This window comes from Sphaerodactylus townsendi, linkage group LG10 (assembly GCF_021028975.2).
Source record: "Sphaerodactylus townsendi isolate TG3544 linkage group LG10, MPM_Stown_v2.3, whole genome shotgun sequence".
Taxonomy (NCBI): Eukaryota; Metazoa; Chordata; class Lepidosauria; order Squamata; family Sphaerodactylidae; genus Sphaerodactylus; species Sphaerodactylus townsendi.
The window spans coordinates 77,168,100-77,192,886 of record NC_059434.1 but is presented as its reverse complement, the minus strand read 5'-3'; the positions used below and the strand labels follow the sequence as shown (position 1 = coordinate 77,192,886).

General features: G+C 49.8%; 1 protein-coding gene across 1 annotated transcript; it reads right to left on the bottom strand.

Moving 5' to 3' along the window:
- Positions 1 to 219: 219 nt before the first annotated feature.
- NKX6-1 (NK6 homeobox 1) lies at positions 220 to 17,058 on the bottom strand. Its single transcript, XM_048508668.1, has 3 exons — positions 15,095 to 17,058; positions 12,952 to 13,124; positions 220 to 622 (listed from the first exon to the last, which is right to left on the bottom strand). The coding sequence occupies exons 1-3, from the start codon at positions 15,729 to 15,731 to the stop codon at positions 359 to 361; spliced, it is 1,074 nt and encodes a 357-aa protein (XP_048364625.1). The 5' UTR covers positions 15,732 to 17,058; the 3' UTR covers positions 220 to 358.
- Between the last annotated feature and the right edge of the window lie 7,729 nt (positions 17,059 to 24,787).

The following is a 24,787-nucleotide window of genomic DNA, read 5'->3' as shown; positions in this document are numbered from 1 at the left end:
AAATATTCACAGTCTGGGAAAAGCCTCGAGAACTCGCTGGGATCTCCAACACGTCACCAGCCGTCGGGGCGAGGAGGAGGAGGAGGAGGAAGGCGGACGGAGGGGCTCCAAGTCTGTCGCGTCCATCGGCCAGGAGTGGACGGAGGCGGACGCCGCGCCCAAACCTGCCCCCTACCCCCAACCCTGCAGTGTCGGCCAGACCGCGCCGTCGAGGAGTCCCCGGTGCTCGTCCCGGCGCTGGGACGACATAGAAAAATAGATCTGTACACGTGTCTGAGCGGAGCAGCAGTCCCGGGGCCGCCTGCCTGCCTGCCTGTCTGCCTGCCCAAGTCCCCCGTCCGTCCGTCCGTCCGTCCGTCTAGGAGGAGCCGTCGGTCTCGGCCGTGTGGAGCAGCAGGCTGGTGGTGGCTCCGGCAGCGCCGCTCTTGTGCTTCTTGAGCAGCTGCGTGATCTTCTCGTCGTCGGAGTTGGGGTCCAGCGGCTTGTTGTAGTCGTCGTCGTCGTCCTCGTTCTCCGAGGTGCCCTTCAGGCGCTCCGTCTCCGAGTCCTGCTTCTTCTTGGCCGTCGCCATCTCGGCCGCGTGCTTCTTGCGCCACTTGGTCCGGCGGTTCTGGAACCACACCTGGGGGGCAGAGAGAGAGAGAGGAGGATGGGAGAGGTCGCTCTGGCAAAAGGGAGCCCCCGCCCCACCCCCACTCCAAAGTTAATTCGTTAAGTGTTCTGTACCCCAGATGGACGGCTCTTGTGCTCTGCAGCAGCAACATAAGACGGGAGTCCGGGGGCACTTTGAAGACAGCGGATGCTCCCTGGGTCTGATGAAGCCAGTCTACAAAAGTTTATGTTGGCATAAATTGTGATCGTTTCTAAGGGACCCCTGGGATTCCTGTTTTATTTTGGTCCTTTTTACCACTCACCATCAATTTTAAAAAAATTAAGCCCCAAACAGAATCTATCTATCTATCTATCTATCTATCTATCTATCTATCTATCTATCTATCTATCTATCTATCTATCTATCTATCTATCTATCTATCTATCTATCTATCTATCTATCTATCTATCTATCTATCTATCTATCTATCTATCTATCTATCTATCTATCTGTCTGTCTGTCTGTCTGTCTGTCTGTCTGTCTGTCTGTCTGTCTGTCTGTCTGTCATCATCATCACCATCATCATCATCATCCAGTTTGGATTTAAATCCCTCTTTCTCTCCTGTAGGAGACTCAAAGGGGCTTACAGTCACCTTTCCCTTCCTCACCCACAACAAACCCCCTGTGAGGTGGGTGGGGCTGACAGAGCTCTGAAGAACTGTGACTCGCCCAAGATCACCCAGCTGGCATGGGTTGGAGCACATAGGCTAATCTAGCTCACCAGATAAGCCACCACAGCTCAAGTGGCAGTGCGGGAAATCAAACCTGGTTCCTCAGATTAGACTCAGTGGTGTAGCGCCCACAGGGTGGGGCCCCCCAGCCCCGGGTCAAGCCAAGGTGGAGGCATGGCGGGGGCATGGCGTGGCAGGGGTGGGCGGTGCCGCAGCAGGAGTGCAGGACGGGGCGCACACCCCGGGCGCAGTTTCCCATCACTCTGCCTCTGATTAGAGTGCACCTGCTCTAACCACTACACAATGTTGAATCTCTCTCTCTCTCTCTCTCTCTCTCTCTCTCTCTCTCTCTCTCTCTCTCTCTCTCTCTATCTATCTATCTATCTATCTATCTATCTATCTATCTATCTATCTATCTATCTATCTAATCATGTGGGGTAACAACATCACACTCTCCGAGACATCAGACACCACTTAATACAAAGTTACATGCATTCAAGGTAAGGGTAGTCCTCTATGCAAGCAAGAATTCACTACTTTGTTTACAGGGTGGTTTGTCATCATCTTCCCCAGTCATCTACACTTAACCCCCAACAAGCAGGGTACTCATTTTACCACCTTCAGAAGGATGGAAGGCTGAGCCAACCTTGAACTGGCTACCTGAAACTGACTTCTGTTGGGATCGAACTCAGAACTCAGGTCTGTGAGCAGAGACTGCAGTACTGCAGCTGACCACTCTGCACCACAGGGTGCCTCTTACATGAATTACTCCAAATTAATCAAAGTGGATGCACAGATTGGGGAGAAGAAGTACCCTCTGGCCTTACACTGTACGCCCCACTTCCATGTATCCCATCTTTTTTGTGATGGTGGAAAATGCCATCAAGTCACAGCCAATTTAAGATGAGGTAGGATTGTCAAGGTAAGAAGGAGACTTTTTAAAATCCTGCCTTTGCCCCCAAGAATTCAGGGCAAAATCTATGGTCTTGTGCTCTCCTTCTCTTTTTATTCTCACAACAGTCTTGCAAGGTAGGTTAGTAGACAGAACAGAAGCCACTAGCCAGAAAAGACTTAGGACACAGGGAGGGATTTGAATTTAAGTCTCCCCAGGTTTAATCTGGCACTCTAACTGCCTTTCCAAAATGGTTCTCTTGCCACTGTCACCACTGTCTCCACAACTGGTCAACATTGAAGAGAGGACTTGAATGAAGTCTGGGCTGCCACTCCCCCCATCCAGCATTTGTTTTTTAAAAAACCACTCCCTGAAAATCATAGCTGTGTCATGAACGTGCATCTATGGTGGTGCAAAGTGCTGCCAAGTCACAACAACTGACCCTTGGCAACCCTGTAGGAGGCAAACAAGACCTTAGTCCAGAACTTTAACCACTGCTTCATGCTGCCTCATTAGCTGACGTCAGGCAGGTTGGTTAAGGGCGTTGCATGACTTTTGTAAGTGACAACACTGACTTTCTTGCCCCTCTTCACAACAGCGATATTAGGAGCTGATGGACACAAGGGGTGAAGAGAACGGCATGATCTTGCCTACAAAGGGAGCTGGGGACTTAGGGAGCTGGCGATGTTTAATCTGGAGAAGCAAAAGTTAAGGGGGGACAGGATAGCCGTGTTCAGATATTTGGAGGGAGATCAGGTCGAAGAGGGAGCAAGCTTCTTTTCTGCTGCCTCAGAGACTAGGACATGGAGTAATAGATTCAAGGTGCAGGAAAAGAGATTCCATCTAAACATCAGGAAAAACTTGCTGTTAGTGGAATACTCCGCCTTGGAGAGTGGTGGAGTCTCCTTCTTTGCGGGTTTTTAAACAGAGGCTGGATGAACATATGTCGAGAGTGCTTTGATTGTGTATTCCTGTATGGCAGGGGGTTGGACTTGATGGCCTTTGTGGTCTCTTCCAACTCTATGATTCTATAAGTCCACAAACGCTGGGCCAGGACCCTCGGGGTGGTCACAGAGTCCCACTTGTTGAACACCAAGCCCCTCCACCACTCCTATTTTGTGCTGTTAGAAGGACGTACTGCTTGTTTGCATGCATTCACAGCACAGGGGCTTATGGCTCTTTGCCTGCGTGCAGAGCAGAGCAGTGGAGCAATGAGGTGAGGTCATTGGCTGATGGAGAGGGTCCCCTTTTAGCACAGCTACTCTTGTGGCTTTTTGATAGGTCTGGGAGCCAGCCAATGTCCAATCAGAGAAAAGCAGTGACCTTCTGAATCTCAAAGCCTTCCGACCCGTGATTTTGCCAACAGGTCATTTTGTCTTCCTTTCATTCATCCCCAAGAATGTGCCTATAAACACCTAGCTCAGTAACCAATATTACTGGTTGAAAAATGGAGAGAATTCATTATTTGAACCAGTCTTACAAATACGCTGAGAAGTTGCTCTGGAGAAAGATGAACATATAAATAAATATTTTAAATAAAGACTTGGGCCTATACTGTTTGCTGCACACAGGCTATTCCACTTAGCATCTTTGCCATCCATACGTTAATTTATTTTTATTTACTGCATTTATATCCCACCTTCCTCTCCCATGGGAACCCAGAGTGGCTTACATCAGTCTCTTCACCTCTATTTTATTTTCACAACAATCCTCTGAGGTAGGCTAGGCTGAGAGTGTACCACTGGCCCAAGATTACACTTCCATGATAAAGTAGGGGTCCAAACATGGATTCCCAAGATCCTAGTCCAACACTAACCATGACACCATGTGTATCACAAAAAGCTTGAAAGAAAAAAATAGATACACCTCTTCTAATTTGGAATACTATTTCTAATTTGAAAAATTCCGGTATTGCTATATCTACACTGCAGATGATATCTGTATTGAAATTGTATTGTCAAAGGCTTTCACGGCCAGAATCAATGGGGTGTTGTGTGGTTTCCGGGGTGTATGGCCGTGTTCTAGTAGCATTTTCTCCTGACGTTTCACTTGCATCTGTGGCTGGCATCTTCAGAGTATTGAAATTAATTGCGGAATTTGGCTGGTATATCTTTTGATGCTGTTCCTATTTGTTTCCATTTTTTATCTGTAGTCATGTTATGGTACAACCTTGGTACTTCTGTAATTACAATAATAATCTTTTGTATGTTCCATTATATTTCACAATTTTTAAATTATATAGTCAGCTTTGGCGGGGGGATTATGCTATTTTTAGTACTCTGTACTCTTTCTTCTTGTTGCATGAAACAGACATGACTTGACCCCCCCGCCAAAAAAGCTATCATCATCATTGTTGTTGTTGTTGTTGCTATTTATAGTCTGTCTTTACTGGGATCCAAGACAGATTATAAATATTACTTTAAAAAAATATATTTTCACTCCAACAGGAATTTTACATAATGACCTTCCACTTTCCGGACAACTGTTATGAAATCATAAATGTAGTTCGGGTGTTTCAGTTATTCCGAGAAGGCCCACATAAAGATTGCCCTCTAGGTAACAATGCAGTTACTATCGAAACGTTTGTAGGCCATAGATATTGATTGTATTATTATGATCATTGAGTTGCTGGCATTCCCTTTGTATGGAATCGTTTGGACAATTCACTGGTTAGATTGATTTATTACAGTCTTTTAAAATATATCTCCTATTTGTTGGCAGAAAATTAAAACAATGAGTGAAAATGTTGTTTACAGAAATGGGGACTGCCATGCTTTCTCACACACAAGGGAATGCCTCTCCTAAGAGTATGTCAGGTACAGTATGTGTTTGTATTATCTGTTGGACTAAGATCTAGGAGATTCTGGTTCAAATAAAATTCCCACTCTGCAATGATCCTGAGCCAGTCATTGCCTCTCTTTCAGTGCAACACAATTTATGGAGTTTTTATAACAACACAACAAACATGTAAAATTTATCAGCAAAATGTGTTTTTTAAAAAAAATTAGAACACTTGTTTTATAAAAAAAATCACACAGGTTTAATTAGTTTCCTGGTCAACTAAGTTCACATGACTAATTGACCAAGATTTCTTTTCTGAGTGACTGCACTTGTCATTACTGGAATGTCTATAGTTTCTGGGTGCTGTGTGGTTTCCGGGCTGTATGGCCGTGTTCTAGCAGCATTCTCTCCTGACGTTTCGCCTGCATCTGTGGCTGGCATCTTCAGAGGATCTGATGTTGGAAAAGCAAGTGGAGTATATATCTGTCCAGGGTGTGTGGGGAGTGTCCAGGGTGGGTGGGGAAACCTTGTCTGTGGGTAGCGCGGCGCTGAGACACTGCATTAATCAAGAACACCGCAGGCACTGCAGACTATTTCAGCCAGAAAAAATCAGCAATAGCAGAACACATGATAAACCAACCTGGACATAGAATATTATTTGAAAAAACAGAAATTCTGGACCACTCTGAAAGCCACTACGTCAGACTACACAGAGAAGCAATTGAAATCCATAAGCACATGGACAATTTTAACAGGAAGGAAGAAACTCTGAAAATGAACAGAACTTGGCTGCCAGTGTTGAAAAATACTAGGGTCAAGACTGTGTCAAACCAGCTCCACACAACCACAGGATGACCATAGACAAAAGAATCAAAGGCCAGGATACTTCTATTCAGATGCTCCCACCAGTGACCTTGCTATCTACAGGGTTACTTCCAGGCTATAGTCTTCATTGTTACTCATACTTCTATTCAGATGCCCTCAACTATTGACCTGGTTGCCGCCCTTGTTACTCACAGACAAGGTTTCCCCACCCACCCTGGACACTCCCCACACACCCTGGACAGATATATACTCCACTTGCTTTTCCAACATCAGATCCTCTGAAGATGCCAGCCACAGATGCAGGCGAAACGTCAGGAGAGAATGCTGCTAGAACACGGCCATACAGCCCGGAAACCACACAGCACCCAAGTGATTCCGGCCGTGAAAGCCTTCGACAATCTATAGTTTCTGTTTTTATACTCAGAATCCACTTTTTACAGCTATAAATTGATTCCTTCTTTCTTTTCTTCCTTCCGCTATTTCTTTCCCTCTGCGTCTCATTGATATTTCTTCTCTTCTCCTATGTACTCCAAAGAAGACTCACATGCATCTTTCTAGAGGAGAAAGTCTTTCCTCCTGTTGCTGCCACAGTTATTTAATGCTTCTGGAATAATTATCATTCTTCTAAATCAGTCATTATTTTACACATTACAGGCATTTGGTTTTCTTGGGCATTCCAGTCCTAAACACCTAACTGCACTGTAGCTCTGGTTGAATCTCCCTCTATATGACCACAGGCTAGAATTTGCACCTTCCTGAAATCTATTCAAAGATCTCCCACCGGTTCTAAACATCAGAAAGTTGCCATACTTAATAATAAATAATATTTAAATAATTAAATCATGAGTAGTAGTAGTAGTAGTAGTAGTAGTTATGATAGCAATGGTGGTGGTGGTAATTCTGCCAAAGATAGTCTACCTAATAAATGGGAACTATTTCTGTATTTATTTAGTAACTCTTTAGGGCAGAGATTCTCAACATGATGCCCGTTTTCTTCTTTTCCAAAGCAAGGATCTAATTCTGCTATCCTACATGTCTTTGAAAAAGTCTAAGAGGCATCTTTCTGTCTGCAAATAGCATCAATTCAGCCATTTTCATTACAGGAAAATATACCATCAGGAGCCTGTATGGTTAGACTGCTGAATTAGGAAATAGGGGCCCTGATTCACACCCCAACTTTGCCATGGAAGCATGCTGGGTGACCTTGGGCTAATCACACAGTCTCAGCCTAACCTACCTCATAGGGCTGTTGTGCATATAAAATGGAGAAAAGGGTGATGTTATACGCTGATTTTGGTCCTCATTAGGGGGAAGGGCTGGGTATAAATGAGACAGATAAAATAAAAGACCATGGAAAGAGCTCAGGGCAATTGAACATTAAGCACAATATAAACTTCCCAGCAACCTTACTGCTGTGAAGTCAGTGCCATCCCATAAACAGATAATTATAACATTATCACTACTATGTTGAAAAAAATGACAAAAATCCCGAGATATTCCAGGTGATAACGCCAACAGCTACGCCACAAATTAGCTCACCTCCAACTTGCTCCTTAATATTACTATTACAGACACTTTCACTCATGGCACTGTGGTATTCTTGTTACAGGAACAGGGATTTTGGTCCCATTTGGGGCCTGTGCTGGAAGCCTGCTTTGCATAAAACCAACAATCACGCAGCGCACAACGAAAGCCATCCATGAGATTATCACCAATCAAGTCACTGCTCTCGGGTTGGGGCCATCAGTCTGAAAATTTAAAGTGCAACCCTAGACAGATCCGTGTGCATCACAGGTGCCCTGAATCTCTCTGTGTCTCCCCCTTGACATCACATCACCTGTGAGCCCCGCTAAATGGGATGGATGGGCATTCTCATCTGGAGCTGCCTCCTTGAAATAAAGGGAAGCAACTTCCACGGATAACAATGGGATTTCACTCCACACAAATGGCGCTAGGACTGGGCTTTTCAAAACTATCACTGCACCAAGCCAACTTAATCAATACCAGCATTAATATCCACTACTGCTATTTTTATTCATTGTTCATTAATCAACTGTTTGCATGTATCTATATCTCCATGTTATCTATTCACTAAAGATCAATGCATCCTGCTTCATGTGTGTACTATAACAAATCTTGTAAAAACACAAACAAGTCATTGACCGTGCTAGTAAAATCTTAAATCTATCACTGTATGAATGCCATTAAAGCTACATTACTGCTATTTCTTATCATCAATAATAATAATATGAATACTACGCTGATACATTACAAAGTCCTAGGCCTCTGGGTGAGGCCCGAGTTGTAATGAAAGGCCAACAATCAGCTAAAGAACTGGCAGCTGTGATATTAAACAAATTAAATCATGATAATATACAGCACAGTGTTTCTATCATCCACTTATTTATTAGCACTCTGGCCTAGGAACATGAATTGGCTCTATAGTATTGTCGCTACCTTGTAACAGAGTTGCTGTTTCTTCAAACAATATGCAGCATTTAGAAAATACAATGCTTTTTAAGAAAGAAAATGTTGGCCGATTGAGACTGAGGACCAGAGGCTGTACTTCAAAGCACTGATTACCCCAAATCAAGGGTAGGGAACCTGCGGCTCTCCAGATGTTCAGGAACTACAATTCCCATCAGCCTCTGTCAGCATGGCCAAATGGCCATGCTGGTAGGGGCTGATGGGAATTGTAGTTCCTGAACATCTGGAGAGCCGCAGGTTCCCTACCCCTGCCCCAAATGATACGATGTTTGTTGTACTCTGAGTTACAGATATAGGATTCTCTGGGATGTTTGCTGGTGCCGTGACAAGTTCTTGGTTTTGAATCTCAGACTTCACCTCCAGCCTGGCTGTATATATTCACATTCCTCCATCCCTTCCCTTTGGGGCTCTCTTCTTTACCAAACGTTTAAGTCTGTAAATTCTTTGGGACAGAGACCTGATGTTCCCCTATCATGCAGAAAAAAAAAAACCCAGTTCCTGTTTAAAATAATCAAGGCAACCGGCCAGCTTTTTAAAAACTCCACACATTTCAATAGCAGCCCTATCTATTTTGCTTAACCCTCTCTTAGGAAAACTAACAATATTAAAAAGGGCTTAATTTTGCTTAACCCCATAACAACATGAAAAAATGGATTCCCCCCCCCCCCGCCCAAGAAATGCCTTAATTAAAAGTGATTTCACACATGTGTGCTTACTTCAGGTATTTTATCATCACTTATAGCAGGAATACCCATCTCTTCAACCCTATACAAAGTTATTCTGCTTATATCCCATTGACTTAAGCATCCACACAGTAGACAGAAATGCAACTTGCAGCCCAAATATCCTAATAGGTCCTTATTTTTCTTCTCCACTCCCCATTTCCTTCTTCCGTTCCTCTTCTCTCCACTTTCTTGCTGCTTCCCATCAACTTCACCTGCCTCCCACCTTAAAACTGCCTGCATGAAGCTTGATCTGTGCCTTGAAAATAAAAACACCACTCTCCCCACCTCTTTTATTTGATATTGCTGGGCTCCAGCATAATTGAGAGTTAAAGCCACATGAGGGTAAAGATTTGGTGGCAGGTTCTGGGCAGGCGGAATCCCCCCCCCCCCCTTTCATTTTTCAGGCTTATTTCTTCTTCCATTTCATAATTTGGGAGGAGGATGTTTGTTCTAACTTCCTCTCTAGGATTAATACAATCCCCCTTCCCCGCATTTGCAAACAATCTTGGGGGTACCTCCACTAAACACAACTTGGATTCCTTCCAAAGCAAGGGTCCCGATCCCGAGAAATAGCCTGCGCACATCAAATCGAGCATAAGCCCCTTTTTTGCTGTCAATGGGATTAGACTCGGATAAAAACAAACTAGAGCAGACAGCAGCTTTACTTTAGAGGAAACCTCCCCGGACATAGTGGGATGCACTTCAGAGTAAGGAAGTAGGATGTTCTCTCCCCCCCCCCCCCCACCCCACAGCTGAATTGAGAGGAGCTCCTTCTGCTACACTCCATGGAAAACATTAGAACAAGGTCAGCCCAGGAAAAAAATCCTTTCAATTCTCACTGAAACCAATGGAAATGTACAGGTTTCTTTTAAAAACTTTCCCCTTGGATGGAACATTTCTGTGTCCAAATGTGTCCCTTAGCAACTGATTAATACTTTCCTCCCTGCTCTAGGGAATGAGCTAAAATTCCTGACCTTCAAAAAAACCGAATTGTAATTAAATTAACTATAACTATAACAACAACAATAATCGGAAGCTACCCGGTTCATTAGACAGCCCTCGCAGCAAAGGAAAGCAGGCACATCGAAGTAACCGTTTAGTTATTTGAGTTGTACTATTTTAACGTGTTTTATTAAATGTTGACATCCTATTCATATTAGTTTCGTGTTCATATTAGTTCATATTAGTTTAGTATAGGCCTTTGCATTATTACCTTATCGTTTTACCTAATTTATGATGGCCAATGGCTACTGACAATAAATTTTATTTGATAACTAGACAGTCCTGTTCAAGTATGAAGAATGATGGAAAAAACTCCTGATTCACAATAAACCTTTCCTCTTCTGTTTTACACAGAAACACACACACACACACACACATTTCTCTGTCACACACACACACACCCTCCCCACTGCAATAAGTGGGTGGCTTCTTGTGTCTATTGAACAAGGCGGGCGTTAATTTATTCACAGCCTTTTGGACATATTTACAGTGACAAATGAGTGTCTCCAGATAACTCCAGTCTCTCCCTTCTCTCTCCCCTTTTAACACACAAACAGACACACAAACACAACCTGCTGGGACCCATTTGTTCCAAAGGACGTCTGGAAATTTTTGTTCCCTTTGGGGTGGGGGGAAAGACCCGAGGAAACGGCCCCTTCTCGCCTCTAACCCACCCCCCACTGCTCCCCTTGACAGGCCTGCTAGTTCCGCATTGATAGCAACAAATCTGAGTGTGGTGGGAGGCCTTTGTGAACCTGCCTTATCTACTTTTATGCTTGTTAACTCCATTCTGGGCCCATTCAGAAAAAGGTCTCTTTGGTTCAGGCTATTGTGAGGTTTCAGACATGTGCATAAAAGGGAGGGGGGGGGGGGAGCCGAGAAACCAAACTAACCCTTTTGGTGAAGTTTGGTCAGTTTGAAGGGGAGAAAATGCATTTTCTGGCTTGGGTTTCCTCGGCCAAGTCCAGGGGACTTGGAATATATATTTGACTCTGCTTGGGATCCCGTTATCTAGAGCTGAATGTGGCTTTAGATACATAAATAGTTTGCCAACCAAAGGGGTTGGGTTTTAATCCTGCTTCACACCAGAGTTTGCTAGTCTGGTTCCCTAAATGGACTCCGTTCTGGTCTCATTCTGGAAAAAGTCTCTTTGGTTGACATTACTGAGAGGTTTCAAATATGTTCATAAAGTGGTTGGGGGAAGAAAGAGGAGAAACCAAATTAACCCGTTAGGCTCTTTTGGTGAAGTCTAGTCAATTTGGGGAGAAAATGCATTTTCTGGCTTGGGTTTCCCTGTCGAAGTCCAGGGGACTTGGAATATATTTTGACTCTGCTTGGGATCCCGTTATCTAGAGCTGAATGTGGCTTTAGATACATAAATAGTTTGCCAACCAAAGGGGTTGGGTTTTAATCCTGCTTCACACCAGAGTTTGCTAGTCTGGTTCCCTAAATGGACTCCGTTCTGGTCTCATTCTGGAAAAAGTCTCTTTGGTTGACACTACTGAGAAGTTTCAAATATGCACATAAAGCGGTGGGAGAGAGAAAGAAGAGAAAGCAAATTAACCCAAGTTAGGCCCCTTCCGCACACGCAAAATAATGCGTTTTCAAGCCACTTTCACAACTGTTTGCAAGTGGATTTTGCTATTCCGCACAGCTTCAAAGAGCACTGAAAGCAGTTTGAAAGTGCATTATTCTGCATGTGCAGAATGAGCCTTAGACTCTTTTGGTGAAGTCTGGTCAATTTGGGGAGAAAATGCATTTTCTGGGCTGGGTTTCCCTGTCGAAGTCCAGCGGGGCTTGAGATACATTTTGATTCTGCTGAATGATGCTTTAGATACACAAATAGTTTGCCAACTAAAGGAGTCGGATTTAATTCTACTTCACACCAGACTTTGCTAGTCTGGAACCCTAAATGGACAGCGCTGCAATCTCATATCATTGTAAACTCCTTTTAAACCACCCCAAATATTAGAATCCTAAATATTATCACTATAGGATGAGAAGGAGGAATGTTCTGTTACAGAAAGGAGCTCGCTCCAAGTCCTTTTGAACTCCGAAGAAATGCTGGATTCTTTTAGGTCACTTGGAGCCCGGGATGCCTGAGTGAAATTTGGGTCTAGGCATCTTGGAAATAATGAAAGAAATAGCTTTTTCCGTCAGGAGCTAAAATATCTCCAGGAGAGGCCTCCAAATAGCCACGTGCAATGCAGACGCTGGATCCCAAACATCTAAAAAGGCACTTTGCCTTAGGGGCTGAGAGACTGTCCTTGAATATGACATTCCTGGGATTCTGAAACCCCTTAAGCCGAAATCTTTCCCGGAAGGGCCATCCAAAGGAAACCCGCCCCTGAATAGCACTCAACTTTTGCATGGGGCTTATTTCAAAGCAAGGGTGGATCAGAGCCTAAACGGATTGGTGGAAGGAAGCCTGAGCGTTCGTTCTTATTATCAGCCTTTTAATTTGGAAGTTAAAGAATCTGAATCGAAGTTCTGAACAGCTGATCTGAATAACTGAGCCTGTTCCTACACTGAACACTACAGCTGCCACCGATTATTAATCTAATCTTGAGTAATAATATTAATTATTATTGTTGTTTAATCATTGGCTAATATTTAATTATTTATGAACTATTATTATCTTGACATATGTGTTCCTGGCTGTCAGGAGCCTGCGAACCGAGCGCTCCTGGCGCTTTCCAAAAGAGAGTCACTCCGATGTCAGCCCGTTCGTGTCAATGGGCTTGAAGCGGAGTTGTTCTGCACATAGGATCCCCCTGTCAGTGACAGCTGAGCGGGTGGCCGGCTCTGGGGGAGAAGAGCGATTCCTGGCATTCGCAGCTTCCCATACCATAGACACGTGTCGGTGCCGCGTTCACACGAGCACCCGCACTGTACGCGCGCGCGTGCCAGCCTCACCTTGACTTGGCTTTCCGTCATGCCCAGCGAGTAGGCCAGCCTGGCTCTTTCCGGCCCGGCCAGATACTTGGTTTGCTCGAAAGTCTTTTCCAAGGCGAAGATCTGTTGGCCGGAGAAGGTGGGCCGCGTGTGTTTCCTTTTGCCGTCTTTGTCCAGCAAAATCGAGCCTTGGTCTGCAAAGAGAGCAGAGGGGGACTTATAGCGCATATATTGTAGTGATCCGTTCCTTCTTTGTTCTGCTCAGATATATTGATTTATTCCAGCTATGTAATGCACTTCAACATTACTGTATTTCCAAAAAAAAACAATAAAAAATAACAGAGGAGGAGGAGGAGGAGGAGGAGGAGGAGGAGGAGGAGGAGGAAGAACCTAAAACTCCACGTGAATAACAAAAATTATAAGCCGCGTCTTCCAATGGGCTGGAGGAAGTCAAATGGCCAGCGGGACGCTCCCCGCGTTCAACAAGGGTTTGCGCACCCTGGCACGGTCCGAATTAAACCGATTCAATTAAAACGAGTCTTCTAGGGGTTCTTAAAAACCGGGTCTCTTCCTCTCTCCCCCCGCTTCCTGTCTTTTCTAGTAAAAAGTGGGGGGGGGGGTGGAAAAAAGAAGGAAGGAAAGAGGAGGAGGAGGAGGAGGAGGAATTGTCGTTCCTGCAAACCCCTACGACGTCCAAGGAAATTCTCTAGTCAAATTGACGTTCAAAGAATTAAAGAATTCGGATCGAACGGGGCGGGGAAGTGCTGCTCACGGCAACCGCCCGCTTCGCTTCGAATTGACCCTTGGCCACTTTTACACAGAGCCGCCTCTGAAGAGTCGGTCTGACATGCCTTCTAAATGGAAGTAATGTTCGAATTTTAAAAAAGGGGACTTTTCTTGCAGCGCGTCCCTGATTTCCATTCGGAGGGCCGTTTTCTGTTTTACTCCCGAGTAGTTTTGCCTACTGCAATCGCAGGGGACTGCCTGCCCTGTGCGGGGAAAGTAGTCAAAGGTTTGGAAAACTTGCGGGTGGTCTGCGAGGGACGGACGTAGGGTGGAGCGCATCGAAAGTCCGCCACAAAGGCAGCCGCCTGCGCTCAGAATCTGCATCTGGACCCGCCGTGCGGAAAACATCTAGCGCCTTAGTTGGAGAAACCGGCCCCAAAAGGACCCGGGGCAAACAGCAGTGGGAGCTCCGGACTGCAGGCGAATTACCCCCCCCCCTCCAGTGAATAAAGGATGCTGGGGGGGGGTCACACACACCGCGTGGTGGTCCTCGGCTGCTTAGATTCCCACGGTACAGGCTGAGATTCTCGGATAGCCGAGGCTTCCCAGCAAAGGACCTTTGGAAGTTACCAAGAACGCACCGGTCGGGAGACAGGAACCGCAACTCAGTTTCGTGCAAAACCTTCTTTCTTCCCTCCCATGCCTAAATCCCCCCCCCCAAAAAAAATATAACTGCCACCAATTAAAACACATGCGAGAGTCTGGTTGGCTCCGCATCCTTCTGTTTGGGGGGAGCCGCCGTGAAAAGCGGGGCCGGGAAACCCAAGGTAGGGAACACCGAATCAAGAGTATCCGGACAATGGTCCTCATTTTGCCCGGGGGCAGACCGAGCCTGCAGGCTGATGCCTCCCCTCCTCCTTCAGGACAGCGGGTGGGGTGTTGGGGGGGGGGGGAGGAATCGGGGTAAAACTGGGAGAGGAGGCTCCTTGGGGTTGGGGGAAGGGCTGCAGCGTCCCCTGATGCGGCGCCGGCGGCAGTTCCAGGGCCAGGAAGGAAGGGATGAGACACGCGATAGATGGGGATGGGGGTGTCATCAGAGTGTCCGATGAAGATCTGAGGGAAGGGCTGGGGGTGATGTGGGGGGGGGGCGGAAAGGTTGCCGGAGTTCTCCCCCGTGCCTAGAATCGAGGTGCATGGCCGTGAAGGGGGGGCCTCTCTCTCTGGTGGGGAGTAATGATATTGCGGGTGGTGGCACCCAATGAGAGGAGCTGGGAAGAAAAAGCCTCGGCTATCCGAGAATCTCAGCCTGTACCGTGGGAATCTAAGCAGCCGAGGACGGAGGCTGGACGGGCCCCCCCAGACTTGCGCGAAGCTTTGCCGGGGGTTTGGAGCCTTCCTTGCAGGGAGTCGTGCGTCGGGGAGGGGGGGCGGTACTCACGCGGCGTGCAGGCGAGGCGGGCGTCCCTCCAGGGGGGGCTCTGCATGACCCCCGGCCAGAAGATGGGGGTCCTGCCGGGGAGCTCGGCCAGCGGCTTGGGGTAGCGTCCCACGGCGGCCACGGCGGCGGCGGCGCTGGGGCTGAAGTAGAGGCCCGGCGGGGGCGGGGGCGGGCTGAGGCTGCTGAAGCGGGGCAGGCCGGCCAGGAGCCCGGCGGCGGGCGAGGCCGAGGCGGCCGAGGCAGAGGAGGAGGAGGCGGCGGCGACGGCGGCCGAGACGAGGGGCATGGACGGCCGGCTGAGGATGTCGTTGATGCCGTGCGGGGTGGCGGCCAAGTGCTGCGGCGGGGGGGAGCCCAGCGCCGACAGGGCCCCGGACAGGGGGGGCTTCTGGCCGGCCGGCGTCGGGGGGCCCAGCGGAGGCGACGGCGAGGCGGAGGCCGACGACGACGAGGGGGAGGAGGACGACGAGAGGGACGAGAGCCCGCCGGGGGCGGCGGGGGGCTGCAGGGAGTAGGCGGCCCCCGGGTAGAGGGGGGTCTTCATCTCGGCCATGCTGTGCAGGGCGGCCAGCGGCGGGCTGCTGAGCAGGAAGGCGCTCGGCCGGGGGCTGCCCTCCATCTGCCCCACCGCCAGCATCCCCGGGGCCGGAGGGGCTCCGAGGGGGCGCGCCGAGGAGGCCCCTGCGCTACCAGGACCGCGCGAGCCGGAGCCCGGGGACGCAGAGGCTCCCCCGCAGGAGTGGACCCGGCCGCGGGGGCCACCGCCAAGGAGGAGACCTTCTGTGGTTGGGGGGCAGCCCGGGCCTCACTTGCCAGGTCTCGGGCTGCGGAGAAGAGGCTGGTTCCTTCCCGGGACGTCGCAGGGATAGCTTGGGGGGACTTTTGGAGAGCTCCGGAGGAGGGGTGGGGAGAGCTTTGAAAATGGCACGGGAGGAGGAATTGGGGAGGCTCTTGAGGGGCGCCCCGTCCGAAAGGAAGTCTTGAGGGGTTCCTCTGATGCAGCCGCAAAGATTCTTCAGGCCCGGACCCTTCGAAGCTCAGCGATTCCGAGCGCAGCAGAAAGGGAGCGTTTGGAGGTGCTCCAAAATCGGGGTGCGTCCAGGGACCGGCTGCATTTGGGAGGACTCCAGGGAGGGGCTAAGCCTTCAGGTGCTGAGGAAAGGGGGTTGGGGGGGGCTTTCCCTGGGGATACCCCGAGGAAGGCCTCCTTCTTAACCGGGCGGCCCTCTTTGCAGAACGCACGGGAAAGGAGGGTGCAAGCGACTCAGATGAAAGGCCTGAGATGAAAGAGGATTTATTATTGTAATGGGGGGTGGGGGTGTCGCGGGCGGTCCTGGGGTGACGCTCTGAGCGCGTTGGGGGCGTCTTCGTCTTGTGGGTCGCCTGCGAAACGGCCTCGGCTTTCTTCAGCGCCTGGCCTCCGGAGCGCAGTCAAAAAGTCTTCGGACCGCAGGAGGGGAAGCCACGCGGCCCGTCGAAGGTCACCTTCCCGGGAAAGAGAAATCCCTTCGCAGCCCGCTCAGGGGACAGCAGTTTCCTGGCGGCCGACGGGGGGCCCCGTCTGGGGAAAAGAGACCCAACTCCAGATCGGTGTCGCGGCCGGCCAAACAGTGCTTCACTCCGGGGATAGGCGAACCGGCGAGGACTCCCCTCTCCCTCGGTAGCAGCAAATCTTCCCGGTAAGACGGAGAAACGCGCTCAGGTCGCCCCCCCTCCCGATCCTCCACGGTCGAGGTGCTTCTGGCCAAGCTGCTCCGGGGCCGTTTAAATGCCACCAAATCCGGAGTGGCTCCCTTTCCCTCTCGCCGCTCGGCCAGGCTTTTCCCTGCGTTGCGCTGCGCGCTCCCCTCGCCTGCCTCTGGATCAGACTAGCCGGGCTGCCTCTCGCCTGCCTGCCTTCCTCCCACCCTCCTCTGACAGCTCCGGCCGGGCCCTCAAAGGCAATCGAGCCTTGTCATCACTCCTCCCCGGCTCCTGGAAGCTATAAAGGGGGCAAGACGAGAACTTTGGAGACGGTCGGCCGAAGGAGGGGCCCAGCCCAGCTGCCGCTTCCTATAGGACCCGCCGTCTTTTTTTTGGGGGGGGGGGGAGGGGGGGGGGGGGGGGGGGACAGGGAAGTGGGAGGGAGGGCGGTCTGTGCGCAGCAAGTCTGCACATGTAAAGCGCATCTAGGTTTGTGCGCACTGGGCCATTTTTTTAATGCGCCTTATGCGCACTAAAAACGCAGCCTGTGCGTCCTGCTCTTGCCTCCCCGAAGCGACCTGCATTCAGCCTTACGCAGCACCAGATGGGCCTCCCCAAGGACAAGGGGTGTGCGCCTCCTTAAACAGACCCACGGAGAGGCTACAAGCCCCCCCCCCCCCCCAGTATGCTGCAGCGGCGCGCTTCCCTCGTCTGGGCTTTTCACTTTCATCTCATTCTCCCATTTAAACTGGGGGTTGTCCCATCAGAACCACAGTGGGTTCTCCCAGTATTAACTGCAGGTCAACCGCGCTGGCAGCTGCGAGAAAATCAGCTCTCTTGGGGGGCGCCCTGTCGCTGCCTTTTTTCTCTCCCCCCCCCCTTTCCTACAGGATCCCATGAATTCCCCCTTCCCCCAAAAACTTTTCTGGCGCAAAATAAGCAGGGCGAGAGTTGCAGACCCAACAGAATCTGCTTTTGAACCAAAACAAGAGGCAACTCTAGACAAAGCCAGTCGGGCCAGGGAGGGGAAACGATTTGTCACATTTGCGCCCCCCCCCCTTTTATGGAATCTTATTATGACCTTTTCAACTTGGCGACCCTCCCCCCCCCCCCGCGCACTCGTCTCCCTTAGAATGGCAGGGAAATGAAGGAACTCCGTTGCGCCCTCAGACCACTGCTCTGGGGAGGGTCACCGTCTCCAAATTCGGGGCAGCCTCCTCCCGAGACAGCTCCTCCTCCGCGCCCTGCCTGGCGGTGGTCGCGACTGAACCCGGAGGCAGCTCGACGTGCGCGCAAATCTGGGCCGGGCCGGGCCCTGAAATCGGCAGCGGCGCAACGGGAGAAGCCGGCCGTCGGGTGACTTTTCTTCTCTGCTAGTCTTACCTGGAAGGCAGAGAAGTCAAGGGGCGGCTCTCCTTTGCCGGCTCTTTGGGGTCTCTTTGCGAGGCGGCCGGGGAAAGTGGACCGTCCAGCCGGCCAGTTCCCAAACCCTAATGCGCGCTGCCTCTGGGCTTTCCGGACAGGGCGCGCGGTTTCCTTTCAGGATTGGACCCACGACAGTCTGGACGAATTGGGGGTCGCGATCCTGATCCTTTGAGGAAACGGTGCCAGAATGTGTAGGGTTCCCCCCCCCCCCCTTTCCGGCTTCTGAGATACGTCCACTAAAACGCACCTTACTATTCCTGCTTCTTTCCTCTGCCTTTTACTTACATTCTCCGGCTCTGGAAACTTGAGCGACAACACAGGCCGCTGGGCAGGCGAAGAAGAGACGGAGCAGAAGGGATTCAGTAGGCTGATGAAGGCGCCTCTCTGATTGCCTGGGGAAAAACTGAGGCTGGACGCCGGGGACGCCGGTGAAACTCCCCCAAGCTCTCCTTGTATCAGGTTTTCTGTTATTTTGGAGTCTCATCAAAACCTGGTCTGAAGCTTTGGGGGTGGTGACCTCCAGCTATGGAAGAGCTTTGCTTTGAAGACTCAGGAGACCGTTTGGAGGTGCGGGGTGTGTGTGTGAGACAAATTGATCTACTGGAGGTCCCGATTCTCAGGGTCACGTTCCCAGCGTCCGCATCTGCGCGGCTCCAGGGCTTCTGCGCCTTCAACCCGGCGCCGGCCCTCTGGTAACTTCACCGACGTCAGCGGGCTGAGGAGGGCGTGACTCTGCTTTCAGGATCGCACTGGGAGCGCGCGCCTCTTTTGCGCGCTTAGGCCGAAGTCATTGCCAGCGAGCCAGCCGGTTGCCTGGGACTGTCAGAAAACTCATCCATCCATTATTTGAGCCGTCATCTCTGCCCCCCCCCCCCCAGGTGGCTGCACTTTCGCCCTTGCAGAATAATGCCCTTTCCATCCACTTTCACAATTGTTTGCAAGTGGATTTTGCTATTCAGCACAGTGAAATCTAGCTGCAAAGTGCATTGAAAGTGGGTTGAATGTGCGTTATTCTGCTGTGCGGAAGGGGCCATTGCGGGGGTCTGCAAGGGACTGGGACCCCATTGGGGAAATGGGGTCCGATGTGTGTGGCTCAGTAAATGCTCAGGGTCTAACCCTAAAGGGACACTTGGTAACTATTTATTGATTTAAAACGCACTCCCTTGGAAAATAAACCGGTCCATTTCCGTGGAGTTTAAAAGCGACTTAAAGAGCCTTGCCTCTCAGGTGGATTCCGCTTAGAGCCGAAAACAGCGGTGTGAAAATGGTGTGAAAATGAAAACAGTACAAACCCCTTTACGCCCTTTTAAATCCTTTTACACGGTTTTCACACCGTTTTCACACTGCTGTTTTTGGCCCATGCGGAATCAGCCTCAGATGCTCAGGTGGAACGTGTGGAGCAATGGATGACCTGTAGGCAGATGGATTCAGACTTCAGCCGCTTCAGGCTTCCGCACGTGCAGAATGATGCACTTTCAATCCACTTTGAAGCTGGATTTTACTGTGGAAAAGCAAAGTCCGCTTGCAAACAATTGTGAGAGTGGATTGGAAGAGCATTATTCTGCATGTGCAGAAGGGACCTTCCTCGGAGAATAGTTATTTATAACGATTGCAACTCGTTAGAAATACGCTGTGCGGAATCCATCATTGCCCCACCCACCCCTTGCTTTGCATGCATAGGTGTCAAACTCGTGGCCTTCCAGATGTTATGAACTACAGTTCCCATCATCCCCTGCCAGCATGGCTAATTGCTCATGCTTGCAGGGGATTGTGGGAACTGTAGTCCATAACATCTGGAGGGCCACGAGTTTGACACCTATGTATAACGCAAAGTGTGTGTGTGTGTGGGGGGGAGGGTTATTTCTTCCCGCGATTCCCTCCCCGGGGAACCCTTTGCTGCGTCCACATCTACCTGGGGGTGGCGGGGAGGGAATTGTAAGTCCCGCTCCCTTCCTAAGGTCGTTTGAGGTTATTGTGCAGCGTTGCGGTTCTGGACAGAGACACCTGAGGGGGGGGGGCAAAGGCTCCCCCTCCCCACAATTGACTTCGATTCCTCCTGGAGCCTTTGCCCCCCAGAGGAGAAGCGAGAACCGCACCCCGAGTCAGGATTCGGAGAAAGCCCAGACTGACCCGCGAGGTGACCCGAGTTGCATTTTCACACGTTACACCCGGGCAGGATGCAGCTCCTGCCGAGCGGGCTCTTCCACAGGGCGAGAACCGCTGAAAGTCAATACGGATTGCAACCGGACTTCGCTCTCGCTCGTTGTAGACGTACGACCACTAGTAGTAGTCCCAGTCGGTTTAGTAGCGTGCTTGTTGCTAAAACCGGGCGCAATCGCGTTCAGCAAAACTCACAGAGCGCGGGAAAGATGGATCGGGCCCCCCAGGAGAGGAGGCTCTCTGGATTCGGATGGTACCCGCGCAATGGGTCGGCTCCGGACTTTTCCCTCGGGGGGAGCAGCCCAAAGCGCGCGCTTTCTTCCCTAGGGGAGGGGGGATGTGGCTTCTGGGCGGGGGGCGGGCGGGGGGAGGAGGGAAAGTCGGAGAGAGAGCGCCTCCCAAAGTTTGGGGGGAGGCCCCAGACGGTCCCGTCGGACGAGCAGGTGGCGGAGCCGGCAGATTTTCCAGGGGGCGGGCGGCAGTTTGCATGTTAAAGCCACTGATTTACATTTTAATCGGAGGAGACGTGTTTCGGGTGGGTTTTCTTATTTTAATGCTGGAAAGCCAACGAAGCCATTAAGCTAGAGAGACAGACAGGCAGTGAGTGAGGGGGGGGGGGTAGTGTGGTGTAGCGGTTAGACTGGGGTGGGACCTCGGGTTCCGATTGGAATCCGGCTATGCCGCGGAAGCTTGGGCCAGTCACACAATCTCAGTCTAGCCTTCCTCACAGGGTGGTTGTTAGCATAGAATGGAGGGGAGGGGAGCAGAGTGGGAGATTCTCCATGAGGAGAAGAGTGGGGATTGGGGAATAAAAGAGGCAGGCGGACAGAGAGGGAAAGACAGCCGGAGGGGTTGTGGAGTTCAGAACTGAGATGTGCAGTTTCAGATTCGAATCTCGCAACCTCAGCCTAGCCTACCTCACCAGGTTGTTGTGAGGATGAAACGGAGAAGGGAACTTTTGTAGACAAAGTCTGATCTGGGCCATCTTCTGTGTCCCCAGTCAGTTGCTTCCACACATTCCATTTTAAACTGTGCTTTGGGAGTATACTCCCAAGTTTAACTGAGGGGTGCAGTAAGGGCGCCACTTTCACAACTGTTTGCAAGTGGATTTTGCTATTCCGCACAGCTTCAAAGAGCACTGAAAGCAGTTTGAAAGTGCATTATTCTGCATGTGCGGAATGAGCCTAAGATAGAAGCAACGAAAGGGCACACCACAGGCGGGAAAAGGCGCTGGACCAGCGAACTGGTCCACTTCACAGAGAGAGAGAGAGAGAGGAGAGAGAGAGAGAGAGAGAGAGAGAGAGAGAGGCCCTTCCGCACATGCCGAGTAATGTACTTTCAATCCACTTTCAATGCACTTTGCAGCTGGATTTTACTGTGCGGAACAGCAACATCCACTTGCAAACAGTTGTGAAAGTGGATCAAAAGTGCATTATTCTGCATGTGTGGGAAGGAGTCAGAATTTAACCCTTTCCCCGCAATAAAAAAAAGTTTCCTGCCCATGGTAAACTAGAAAATCAGGGAGATAACTGTACCCAACCTCCCCCCCCCCCCATCCTTTTTTACTGCAGGCAGAGACAATATTTGAGAGTTCACAGGAGTCGCTCAGGATTAAAACTAAGCGCTCCTGCTTTCCGGTACAGCCCAAACCTGCTGCTTACTGTGTAGAGCCCTGTGACTATTGTCCTTTACTTTTTAAAAGCCTGAAATTATTACCGAGCTTGTCCAAACAAACAGGGGCCCCTTCCGCACATGCAGAATAATGCACTTCCAATCCACTTTCACCATTGCTTGCAAGTGGATTTTGCTATTCCGCACCGTAAAATCCAGCCGCAAAGTGCTTTGAAAGTGGATTGAAAGTGCATTATTCTGCATGTGCAGAAGGGGCCAGGGTTGCTTCCCAGGAGATTTTCCAAGATGAGCTTCACACCTGAACAGATTGATTTGGCTGGACAATTGGCTTAGATTTCAGACGAATTTTTAAGCCAGACTTTTGCCTTCTTAGGCAAATAGCAGTTTGTGGGAGGAAAGGCAGAAAACCCTGCCTTTTCTGCTAGATTCTTGGCAGTCTCACAGGCTCGTGGTCTGACCCAAAGGTCTTTGACTTCTGTTGGCCAGCTTAAATTTTATATCTGCCTGTCTATTTTTATTTTAAAGGGCTGGGCTTTCTCCACTTGCATATCTGAGGATGAGCTGGGGAACCTCTTGCCAACTGTTTTTATGTTCTGGGCAAGAGCAGTACTGCGTTGAAAACTGCAAAGAACGGGGTAGAATTTAAGCCAGAGCTAGTTTAGGCTGGCCCCTCTTTTTGGAACCAAGGAAACTAGTTAGTCACGACCCACTTGAGCTGGATCGGGGCCAGGGGCCACAATCTGGATCCTAGGCCCCTTCCGCACATGCAGAATAATGCACTTTCAATCCACTTTCAATCCACTTTGCAGCTGGATTTTACTGTGCGGAATAGCAAAACCCACTTGCAAACTATTGTGAAAGTGGATTGGATGTGCAGTATTCTGCATGTGCTGAAGGGGCCCTATAGAAGCAAAGGGGGTGGCAGCCTAGACTGAGTTGGCAATCCCTTCCTCTTCCCGCCCCCAACACACCTCCAAACGACCAGAGGGAAGCTCATTCCCCAACCCTGGGGGTTCGCCCACAGGCAAGAGGCACATGGGAAGCCTCCAAATGGAAAGCGAATCTCTCCAGAGGCACATTGCAGGACCCTGACAAATGCAGAGGGAACTGGGCAGAGGTGTACCATGCTTACTTGAGAGAAAGCCACGCTTACTCGCAAGTTGGGCTCCAACCCTCTTCGCTGCCTAGAAACGCATGGGCTTATAGGCAGGGAAGATAACCATCTGGTGCCTCCCCCACATGACCAAAAGGCATGCGCCCAGGGGCAGGGGGTACCCCATGTCCCTAGGGCTGTACGCCACTGGTGCTGGGTAAAGTGGGAATACATGTGCCAGTCACCAATGCACCATTGTCATTGAGGAGGGGGGGCTTCTTCCAACTTCCAACTGTGGAGGGGGGGCTCCTTCCAAAGGGAGGCATTTATGGATAAGATTGATTTCAGAGCTAAAGAGACTCCCCCCCTTTTTTTGTTGTTGTCTACCCCTGTAAGGTTTCCAGGGGAAGTAGAAGAATAAGAAGAGTTTTGGATTTATACTCCACCTTTATCTTCTGTAAGGAGACTCAATGTGGCCTACAAGCTCCTTTCCCTTCCTCTCTGGACAATAGACACCTTATGAGGTAGGTGGGGCTGAGAGAGTCCTGAGAGAACTATGACTAGCCCAAGGTCACCCAGCAGGAATGTAAGAGTGTGGAAATACATCTAGTTCACCAGATAAGCCTCTGCCCCTCAGGTGGAGGAGTGGGGAATCAAACCCGGTTCTCCAGATTAGAATCCACTTGCTCTTAACCACTACACTATACTGACAGAGGTAGTTTGCCACTGCCTCCCTCTGCAGAGGGACATTGGTGGTTTCCCACCCAAGTACTAACTGGGGTTGGCTCTGCTTAGCTTGAGATCAGTCAAGACTGAGCTAGGCTTGGTCAATACCTTAAATATTTGGTAAAATTCGGATTTGGTCTTATTTGGGCATAAAAGTATCTGTATGCTGGAACTTTGGTTGGAGCGGTTCATGTGTAGGAGCGGGGAAACAAAATAAGCCTGGGGGGGGGCATAAAATTGAACCCACAAAAGCAAAGTTCACCAAGCCTGGATTCTATTACCAGGATGGCCTCCTGGAGCCACCTTGAAAGTCTGGTGCCTCTACGTTGAAAAATGTGCAGGCTGCTTAAACACACACACAAATTCCCCATTGACTACAATGGAGCCACGGCACTGCAGAGCAGAGAATCTGGGCAAATTTCTTGAGGTGCCTGTCAGGGGCACATTTTTAAAGCTAGCAGCACCAAAATTTCAGGGTCTCATCTGAAAACTGTTCTGATGATACCACCTGAGTTTGGTGAAGTTTTGTTTTGTGGGGGGCAAAGTTATAGACACTCAAAGGGGTAGTCCCATTTCTTGAGCTTCCTTTGGAAACAATGGGGGATGGAGGCATCCATTTTGGGGACCCTAACTTTGCCCCCCCTTGACCAAATTTTACGAAACTTAGGTGGTATCATCAGGACAGTCTCCGGATGAGACCCCGAATTTTTTGGTGCCACTAGCTTTAAAAATGCGAAAAATACAAAAAAATAAAATAAAATAAGCCCGAATTATTAGCCCTGAAATTTTTGGTGCCACTAGCTTTAACAACGAAACACACACACACACACACACACAATTTAAAAAGTCCGAATGAGAGGCATTCAGCTCGGCTCGTATTTGGGCAGGACTTATTCAGGCTGATTTGGGCCTGAATATGTCCGAATTCACCCAGCTTCAGGCCGAATCTGGGATTCGGTACACCCGAATCTTCA

Coding starts and splice junctions, on each gene's coding strand:
- NKX6-1 (XM_048508668.1), bottom strand. CDS start 15,731: ATGCTGGCGGTGGGGCAGATGGAGGGCAGCCCCCGGCCGAGCGCCTTC. Junction 13,125..15,094: donor CCGCCTCGCCTGCACGCCGC/GTGAGTACCGCC, acceptor CTCTCTTTGCAG/ACCAAGGCTCGATTTTGCTG. Junction 623..12,951: donor TGACGGAAAGCCAAGTCAAG/GTGAGGCTGGCA, acceptor TCTGCCCCCCAG/GTGTGGTTCCAGAACCGCCG.